This window comes from Mycetomoellerius zeteki, unplaced genomic scaffold (genome assembly GCF_001594055.1).
Source record: "Mycetomoellerius zeteki isolate Tzet28-1 unplaced genomic scaffold, Tzet1.0 scaffold20, whole genome shotgun sequence".
NCBI lineage: Eukaryota > Metazoa > Arthropoda > Insecta > Hymenoptera > Formicidae > Mycetomoellerius > Mycetomoellerius zeteki.
This window is the reverse complement of record NW_017256957.1, coordinates 1,736,944-1,746,521: the sequence shown is the minus strand read 5'-3', so window position 1 is coordinate 1,746,521 and position 9,578 is coordinate 1,736,944. Positions and strand designations below refer to the sequence as shown.

The window sequence follows — 9,578 nt, the reverse complement described above, 5'->3', positions numbered from 1 at the left end:
GAAAAGTCGAATTTAAGAAACTATTAAAGATAATCGAAAATTACATAGAAGTATTTTTATAGGAAAGATCATAAACCGTGCAAATAAGGTCTATTCATCGGAGAATATTAAAAATGTAACGAATAGATTATTTTACTTATTTTGTAATATGCGTTAATTTTTCGACAATAAGATGATCGACGCGCAGTCTTGGTGATTGTTTTGGCACGGAAGAGGGTAGTTACGTTTATGTGTATGTTATCGCGCAGTCATTCCCTTACCGAAGCTCGTACAAGCAGGTGGCCGTACCGCGTGTCGCTCTTTTTCACATTTCTTTTGGAAACGTTATCGCGAAGAATGCTAAATATAATTCTCTCATTCACGTCTTATTTCGCATTCTTAATTCGCACTATTACTTTATTATCTAATCAGAAATAAAATACTTATGCGATAGAATCAGACTTTCGACAATTAAATGAAATAATTTTACAATTTTAAGAAATTTTCTTTAAGTAAAAAATGAATAAGTAAGAAAATTGATAGGTATAAGGAATTCGATTAGATAAGGATGATAGGGGGCATATATATATATATATATATAAAAGTCGACAATGAAATAAAACCTTTATTAATTTTATAATTTTAAGAAATTGAAATTGATCTGTATAGAAATATAAAAGATACAGATTTAGAGAAATTATGTAAAAAAAAGTTTATATTCTACCGCGAAAATTGTTCGTGTTATATAAAATTATATATAAAATACATAAAATATTTGCATATTATCTTTATATCCATAGTTTGTGAATGTATGCCGGATTCGCGCTCAATATCAATTTTCGATTTAGATGATGAAACTCGCACCTCATCAATTTTTCGACGCTACGACTTTATCAGCAGTGTCGATAATGTGATACGTAGTTCTCATCATTCTACAAAATTGATGTTGATATATCGCTAATGTACGAAAAATTCCAAGCGTTACACGAAAAAGGTCGAGATGGCCGCTCTTAGGTTTCTCTCTGGTTGAGGGAACCTTTTTCCTATAACAGTATTTTTTTTAAATCGTTGAAATAAATCTATCTATTAAATAAATCTATCAATTAAATTAATAGGGATTTCAACGATTTCAGCGATTTATTTCCATCAGGAGCACCGCAAAAAATGGATTGTCGTGTAGTTGACATTCACTTCTTCAGATGGCAGTAGTACGTGGGGGCATTTTGCGGTTATAGGAAAAAGGCCTTCATATCCTCTCTTAGGTTTCTCTCTGGCATGAGTAGAGTTTCTCTTTGCTAGGCTGCGTTCGGAAACACAATCTGAGTGCTCTCGGATATCGTCTTATCCTTGTTTAACACTGAATGAATAACAAGGATAAAACGATACACTGGGATATTCGGGTGATGTTTCCGAACGCAGTCCTAGTCTGCTCTGATACGAGTATGAAAATTATCGATTATCGATATACAATTGAAGATCGATAATTCTCTTTTTCTTTGGTTGCGTTCAGCAGACTCAACAGTTTTGCAACCGTTTTATGATTGTCTGCTGAGATAGGACCATTCTTCTAGATCTAAAAGTATGATCCAATTAGCGCGAAGGAAACTTACAACAGTTGCAAAACAAACGTTCTGCTGAACGCACCCTTTGTTGTCTTGTTTTATCACGTGTTCCAAACACTTCCAATTGCTTCCAACGTGTTCATACTGAAAGAGTATATCCACACAACTTGCATAGCCGCATAAACATATGCATAAAGAAAATTATCCAATCACATTTTACGTGTGTCTTTATAAGAAAAATGCCATTGAGTAATTTTCTTTATGCATACGTTTATGCAGGTATGCAAGTTTGTGTGGATATACCCTAAGGGCCATCACACATAAAATGACATAAGCTGCATAATCATAGCATAAAGCCGCTGAACCAATGAGCATCTTATGTGAATCAATATGGCGACATTATGCTGGATGCTCATTGGTTCAGCAGTCTTATGTTACGTTTATGCTCTGTTATGCATTTCATGTGTGACAGGCTTAAGCGCTAAGCAATATGACATGTGCAATATCCACGTGTTTCGTGTGAACTAGTGTGAACCATCGTAAACCATAAGCGTGAATTAAAGAGGCGTGAACATTTGAACAATATCGCAATAAGTGTATGTACTATACATGTGGATTATAGACTACTAAAAACGATTTATAAATATGAAAATAAATTGCATTTAATTTCGAAGGAATAGACTTGATTGAGCCATGAGAAGACGCGAATTGAATTCAAAGGCATTTAAACGTGCTGAAAACAATTTGCTAGCTAAATTGAATAATGCGTTTTTGAAGAATTATCCACATCATGTAATGCCGGGTTACAACTTGAATAGGTCACCATGTATTGAAACATGGAATGAGGAGAATGTCCAGGGGCTTTACCAAGAATTTCCATATATTTGTGATTTACCAAAACCATTATTACCACCGGCAAAGTTGTCAAGAACAGGTAACAATAATACTGATACGATTTGAAATCTTTGTGAGTTTTATTAAAATGTAACTTTTTAAAAATCTATTTTTTGAGTGTATTTGAAGTACATAATATCAAAGGGATTTTCAATTTCTTATGGCTCTTAGACGTAAACTTTACAATATTATAATCTTATTAAGTACAATTATATATTTTTTCTTTTAATACTTTGTAGTGCTTAGCGAAGAAGATCCAGCGTTACAACTTCTCACTTTGAAAAGCCACCTAAAAGATGATACAGATAGGTTAATGAATTATTATGAAAAACATAAAAAAGGTACATAAATGTATATATAACAGATTTAATAACAACTTTTAACTGCTTAATACTAACTTGATAAAATGTATTCTTGATAGAATTTGAAGAACTACCGAAGAAAAAAATTAAGTGGAAGAAAGGATGTAAGGCAAATGTACCTAAATATATCGCAGACATAGCAGAATTGCTTGACATGGATCCGGATCCTTATTTTGAAGGGGTATGTTTAACAAATTGTATCCACTGTTATGAAATTTAAAAGAAATAAATTGTACGTTATATGACAACAGAATATTATAATAAAATAAAATATCCTTTTAGACTTACAACTGGTACTATACAGGTGGATGTTTAAACTATGTTCAGCTAAATGGTTGGGATGTCCTATTATTTCCATTTATGGGAGACTTAGGTATTTTAGTATAAAATATGTATTGATGGATATGTATATAAATTTGTACAGTTGTCTATTTTAATCCTCCTCTTAAAATATTTTCAGTTGCTGCACATATTACATCCATGGAAGATTATATATGGAAGCCTTTGCTACAGAATTCAGCTAAATATAAATTACATAGATCGTTGTATGAAATTAGACAATGCAAGCTTACTGATACATGTACGTGTATTTATAATCTTAAAATTAAAAAAATATATAAAATCATAATATATATCTAAAAGTTTGTTGTTATATTAGTAATTGTCTTCATTTTTAGGTAGAATTTTAGGAAGGCATAAAGACCAATGTACTCTTTATACACTGTCTAATTCTGAGAATCATTTGCTGCTTAATGAAATTTACAAACAAGCATCAAAATTGCCATATGTCAGTGCTGATTTGAGTTTGACTAATAATAATTATCATTGTACACTAAACGCCGGAAGAATATTATCCTTATGGGACATAAATAGACCGTAAATATTTCTTTATATTCTTTATGTATCTTTTTTGTTCTTTCAATGTCGATATATATGTATACCTTTTTCAGGAATTATATTAGCAGTGGTTCTGTACTACAAAACAATACAACACATGATGCTTGGGGGTGTATAAGATTCCAAGAAACTGATCCAAACGTTTTGATTTACGTAGACAGATGTTGTTTGCATTATCTTGATACTAGGGTAAGAAACTGGGGACAAACTTAAGTCTATATATTTATTTTGTTACATAAATTATAAATTTCACAAATTATTATTTTCTAAATCACTTATATATCAAATATAATAAGAATATATTTATTTTTTATAAATTAATAAAATATCAATGTTTTATTGGGCTTTTTACAGACTAGTCTTGATCAAGCATGTCTCACATTGTGTCCGAAATTTAATTTAGAAAACTGTGAGAGTTTATCGGTAGAAGTACCGAGTAAACACAATTGTTGTCGTTATTTAGGCACTTATCATTCCTTTTTAATGTGCGATAATCGTTCCCCAAAGCAATGCGTACGACAAAAATGGACGCACCAGTTCAAGGATACTCCACTATTGGCAGCTGTAACTAACAAGTTAATAATGTTAAATAATAATTCTAATTACAATAAAAAATTAATTGCTATTATAATCACAACTATACGGCAATCTTATTACAGTCATGACAAGGAAATCATTATTCTATCAACTCAGAAAGCCGGAGAGAATGCAATAATTTTGAATACATGGATGGATGAGGAGCAGTCTCATTCATTTAATTTACCTTTCACGCCTCCACACATTGCAGAAACATTAAATGAATCTCAAATACAAGGAATGTGCTTAAATCCGTATTTACAAAGCAGATTTGAATTATGTAATGTTGGTAGCGCATTAGTCACAAATGTAAAGAAAGGAGGAGTATCTTTCTTTGTACAAAATTCTATTGGTATAATTATTATATCTCATTCTATCGTAGTATTATTGTATTATTACAATATCTTGGAATATCATGCTTAATATATTTTTTCTTGTTTTCATAGGTGATATATTTTATCAATGCATAACACACGAAGACATATTGGATAAATATTCTCCCATAAACAACAAAGCATGTTATGCGTTGAATATGTGGGAAAAAGCTTTATCGGTCCAAGATGAACCGCTAGTACCTTTATCTCTTACTGACAAATGCAATATGCAATATATATATAAAAGTAAATTTTTATTTAAATATATTTTGAATGAGATTAAGGCCGGATTCCACCAATATATGTAATTTAATTTTAATCTCGGTTCAACTAACTTCATTTTTTTATAGTTCTAAGAATTAAAAAAAGATGAATAAACTGAATTGAGAGTTAATCTATATTGGTAGAAATGAGCATAATTTTAAGAAGTTAAACCGAGATTAAAGTTAATCTTACATTGATGGAACCGGGCCTAAGTAATGCAAATCATGAAAATAATTTCAGATTTTACGAATGGCAATCTCGACCGTTTAAGATCCATTAATGAAAATGCAGACGATAGTTCTGAGCCAACCTGGAAACAATCGTTAGCTGCATTGGGATCATATATGGATCTATTAGCACCAGAACTTCTTGCCGTTTGGGATATATGCAAAGAAGTACCTGCACCAGGAACGGGATCAAATCAGAAAGTTTTGAACTGGTTGGAATCCTCAACTTCGAATCATCCTGCCACGAAATCACAAGATGTATCCGACTACATTTCTACTCCTAACAATAGTCAAGAATTAATTAGTATGTCGCAAGAGCACGATCTTATAGACATTGACGATTTTATGCTGCAAGAAATGTTCTTGCCGAAAGTTAAATCACAGACTAGCACGATAAAGCGTGTTTAAATAATTTATATAAATGGAAATCATTAGAAATATAAAGTTTATATTTTTTTGGTATGTAATATATATCGAAGTCATATATTAGTATATAACGATAGTATTAAGTTATGTATAAATAAATAAAATTATTTTTACAATATTGTTTATTGTATTATAATAAAAATTAAACGATAATCATGCATAATGTTTGTCATGCGACGAAATGACTGAATATGTTGTTTTTAAATGATATACACATATTTAAAATTTTAATGTGATTTATTTTGACTAGCGATTCCGTAGGAAAGATGGTTTCCATTTCGAAATAAGTACTTTGCTGTTGTCTTGTTGCTTGTTTTGTTCTTCCTCCATTTGCATCTGTCAATAATTATAATCAAATATTCGATTATATACTTTCTTTCTATATTTTACGCTAAAGTTAATTTTACATTAATGAAACCGGGCCTAACAAGTAACACATATTATGAAAATAATTTTATAGATTTTACTTACCAAAAATTTTCGTCGATTTTCTTTGAACATTTCTAATGGATTATCAAATTGTTTATAATAATTTAGTACATCTCGCACGTCTTGTACATTTGATGTTAATATCGCTATGGAATAAAGATTAATTTTTATCATTCAATGCAGATTACAAATAATATTGATATTTATTATAACTGAAAAATTTATACTAGGAATGATAATGCTACAGAAAATAGCATAAAAATAATGCTATATAAAATTATTTTCGAGATCAACGTAGTATCGTCATCATTGCCTGTCCATCGAGGAAGTTTAAATGCATTTTCTGGATGTAACTTCACGCTATCTTCATTCCAATCGATAGCAATAACCTGTAATTGTCACATATAGTATAATAACTCTAAAAGTTTTTTCACAAATATAACAAATGTAATTTTTTTTAACGTGTTAATAATTACTCTACTAAGATCACGATTGAGAGCTCCTAGATCTTTAACGTGATGTCCATCCACAAAACGTGTTGCATCTCTCACTAATCTATACATGATATATCCATTCGGATCAAGAGCATCCAAAATAGGGAACACTGTCTGTAAATAAAATAGATGATGGATATAATTTTTTCTTATATAAATAATTCTTTTCTGCTAAAATATATTTGAAATAAAATAATATTAAAAAAGTTAAAAACCACAGTTGTACCATTCCTTGTTCAGCTGTATAAATCACGATTTCAAATTGTGGTGGAGCAACTGCTTCTAAAAATTGATCGACTCCAGGTCGCTTTTTAAATCTCCATCCAGTTTGGTACTACAAATAAAACATCATATTCATATAATATTAAGTACAAAATTAACATGCTTATTATTAGTTTTATTCAATATAATGTTTTTATGTACACGTATTTTATTACGCACATACAAAATGTATTAGAAAGGCGAATTGAATGTTTTAAATATTGATTCTATATTCTAAATCTTATATTTTTCTAAACTCTATAGTTTATATTTGAAATAATAATTCAAAGTTACATATAAATAACATAGGTCTTTTTTTATAAAAAAATTAACACATCTCATATGTGATATGTGATAGCAAACATGTTGAATTATATTGAAACTTGACAGATTAGATACTTACTGTCCAATCTGGATGTACCAGGAGGTCTGTCATTTCTAAAACTAGAGTATACGGTGGCTGAATATATGGATGTTTCAATGGATCAGGTAACAACTTTTCCCTACTGGGTTCTTGTACTAGCTATAAACACAATAAAAATCATAAGATGTATCTGTAACAGTAGTAAGATATCTCCCTAACAAATAAATATAATTTCATATGCTAAAATGTATTTCTGAAATTAGAATTAGAAAATATACTGTTCATGAAAAGTTCATATAAACTATAAACAAAAGACTTACAGACTTATTTTAAACTTTTCATATATTGCTTTATTACACTTCAGCTTCATATAATAAAGCGATATATGTATAACAAGTATAGATATAATTAATTATAAAAGCCTCCTACTCTTGTATAATAATTGAGTTCTCTCTTGACCCTCTTGTAGATCTGTTCAAAGAACGGTAAATTGGAAAATTCATCCTCGATGACATTCCCATGTTCATCATAGTTAGGTCTTCCTAATTCGTATACTAAATAAGTGAAGCCAATACCCATAAATACACCAAATGCTGCAAACCCATAGTTCATCATTCTTTTTGATCTTTCACGATTCGCCTTTTCTTCCTCATCTTCCTTTTGTTGTTCACTTTGTTTCTTGTGAACTGTCGCTTCCTGTACCAACGATTCGGCTTCATTTATCGACGACTGAATGTTAGTTAGGTTACTAGTGATTTTTGGGCGATCTGTTGCTGCAGATAAAAAATTTTGCTCATACAATAAATACACATCTAAAATACATTTATACATATATTTGCAAATTTCTTCAGGTCAAAGCAAGGACATAATATTTTTCAAATTATACATGCAATGCGCACATGTATCACATTTGAGATGTAAGGAAAATAAAAATTGACAGTTCCACTTGTCAATGTAAATTTTTATTAAACATTGATACTATATATTTCTGTTATGGATGGCGTGTGCGATTTGCGGTTAAAATAATTTTAATGGCAAGAGGATCCCCACGCTTTCAAGAAAGAGGTTATGGTGCTCACTTTCGGTACTGTAGCGATATTTTTGCGTCGATTGAATGAGTGATATTCGGCCAACGGGCGGTCGGAGAATACAGTATGTCGTTCCCGCGTTTGCATTGTATATTTTACACAAAACTCGCAGACTCCGCGTCGCAAAGGCCATAATTTGAGGATAACATGAGCTTTCCGCCTTCCGGTGCGAATTACTACACTAGTGCACCTCTGATATCTTCCGGCCGGCGAGACTTCACACGCGGCCGATAAATCTGAGCGTCCATCTTCCCGATCGAAGATAAACGTCGAGACTCGAGAGTACTTGTCGAAAGGAAAATATATTTTTATTATATATTTTCCTTTACATATATTATATATGTATGTATAAATATATACATTGTACCTCACAGCAAACAAACTGAATGGACGTTACTTGTCGTTATTTCGACGTTTAAGACGTCACGACGTCAAAATAACGATAGATAACATCAGCTGGGACGGTTATAAACAAAACTTTTAATTGTGAGGGATAAAACGAAACCAAAGAGCTCAACAAATTTCGTAATTCACCATTTCATTCTATCGCACATGATTGGGTTATATGATTAAATAAGACGGCTAAGAAATTTTTGGAATGCATCCAATTTTTATTGATTACAACATTAATGATCTCTATATTAATTATGAATTGTCAATATTTATATGAAACAACAGTTAATAAGAATATTTAAGAGAGACTGAAGAAGAATAAGAATATTGAAAAGAGATTGAAGAGATATCGTAAGCTTCTCGCTCCTACATTTAATTTGAATCGATCATGTTTTCGCGGGGCGGTGTCGCGCGATTTTGTCAAAAGTCACGTGATGACGCGTCGCGAACGCGCGCGTTAGACGCCATCTTCTTTTTTCAAACGATTTCAGTTTGCATCGGTTATCTACCGTGATGGATCGGTCTGTCGTGATGTCGCGATTTCGTTCGGGAGGAAAGACGGTAATCGGAGTCAGGTGAAAGTTCAGTATATACAAGGCTCGATTCAACGACGTGCTACGAAATTTTGTCAATTTCGCTGACGTTGAACGTCATACTTTTGTCGTCATACTTTGAACGTAAATCCGCGATATCTGATTCAAGGTATTAGGTAATGACCGAAAGTACTTTCACTTGATCGAATTTTATATCGCGCTTTAATTCTTGGTGTGGATTAATCAATTCAGTGCTAAAAAGTTTACGAGTTACCGCCGTATCGTGATCCTTACCGTTCACTTCATCAGGGCGAGGAACGCACTGATACAGTATGAGTGTGCTCCAGTGTGTTCCTTACTCTGATAAAGTGAACGATAAGGATGACGAAACGTTGGCATTAGCAAAGGATCGCAATATGACGATCACCCGTAAATCTTTTGGCGTCTCTGAAGGA

The 9,578-nt window shown here is 31.7% G+C and overlaps 2 protein-coding genes across 3 annotated transcripts; one reads left to right on the top strand and one right to left on the bottom strand.

Annotated features, from left to right (window-relative positions):
• The first annotated feature begins 2,059 nt into the window (after nucleotides 1-2,059).
• Nucleotides 2,060-5,543, top strand: TAF1C-like (TATA box-binding protein-associated factor RNA polymerase I subunit C-like). The gene is made up of 12 exons (XM_018447231.1): nucleotides 2,060-2,137; nucleotides 2,216-2,475; nucleotides 2,675-2,776; nucleotides 2,857-2,978; nucleotides 3,080-3,170; nucleotides 3,258-3,377; nucleotides 3,475-3,673; nucleotides 3,748-3,883; nucleotides 4,049-4,269; nucleotides 4,354-4,622; nucleotides 4,717-4,890; nucleotides 5,149-5,543. The coding sequence occupies exons 2-12, from the start codon at nucleotides 2,235-2,237 to the stop codon at nucleotides 5,541-5,543; spliced, it is 2,070 nt and encodes a 689-aa protein (XP_018302733.1). The 5' UTR covers nucleotides 2,060-2,137; nucleotides 2,216-2,234.
• Nucleotides 5,544-5,729: 186 nt separating this feature from the next.
• LOC108722280 (mitochondrial import inner membrane translocase subunit TIM50-C) lies at nucleotides 5,730-8,414 on the bottom strand. Of its 2 annotated transcripts, XM_018447284.1 has the most exons (8): nucleotides 8,189-8,414; nucleotides 7,539-7,882; nucleotides 7,149-7,268; nucleotides 6,711-6,818; nucleotides 6,467-6,598; nucleotides 6,259-6,379; nucleotides 6,033-6,136; nucleotides 5,730-5,897 (listed from the first exon to the last, which is right to left on the bottom strand). In XM_018447284.1, exons 1-8 carry the CDS (start codon nucleotides 8,328-8,330, stop codon nucleotides 5,808-5,810), a joined length of 1,161 nt encoding a protein of 386 aa, XP_018302786.1. In that variant the 5' UTR covers nucleotides 8,331-8,414; the 3' UTR covers nucleotides 5,730-5,807. The 2 variants fall into 2 exon arrangements, with proteins under 2 accessions (XP_018302786.1, XP_018302785.1); XM_018447283.1 differs by lacking the exon at nucleotides 5,730-5,897 and having other exon boundaries at nucleotides 6,089-6,153; nucleotides 6,281-6,379; nucleotides 8,189-8,413.
• Nucleotides 8,415-9,578: the final 1,164 nt, after the last annotated feature.

Excerpts from the sequence above, each read along its gene's own strand:
- TAF1C-like (XM_018447231.1), top strand. The coding sequence starts at position 2,235 with ATGAGAAGACGCGAATTGAATTCAAAGGCATTTAAACGTGCTGAAAAC. Across the intron at positions 3,171-3,257 it reads TCCATTTATGGGAGACTTAG|TTGCTGCACATATTACATCC; the intron begins GTATTTTAGTAT and ends AAATATTTTCAG. Across the intron at positions 3,674-3,747 it reads TTATGGGACATAAATAGACC|GAATTATATTAGCAGTGGTT; the intron begins GTAAATATTTCT and ends TACCTTTTTCAG.
- LOC108722280 (XM_018447284.1), bottom strand. The coding sequence starts at position 8,330 with ATGGCCTTTGCGACGCGGAGTCTGCGAGTTTTGTGTAAAATATACAAT. Across the intron at positions 6,819-7,148 it reads TGGTACATCCAGATTGGACA|TACCAAACTGGATGGAGATT; the intron begins GTAAGTATCTAA and ends TTTTATTTGTAG. Across the intron at positions 6,137-6,258 it reads CTCGAAAATAATTTTATATA|CGATATTAACATCAAATGTA; the intron begins GCATTATTTTTA and ends TTTATTCCATAG.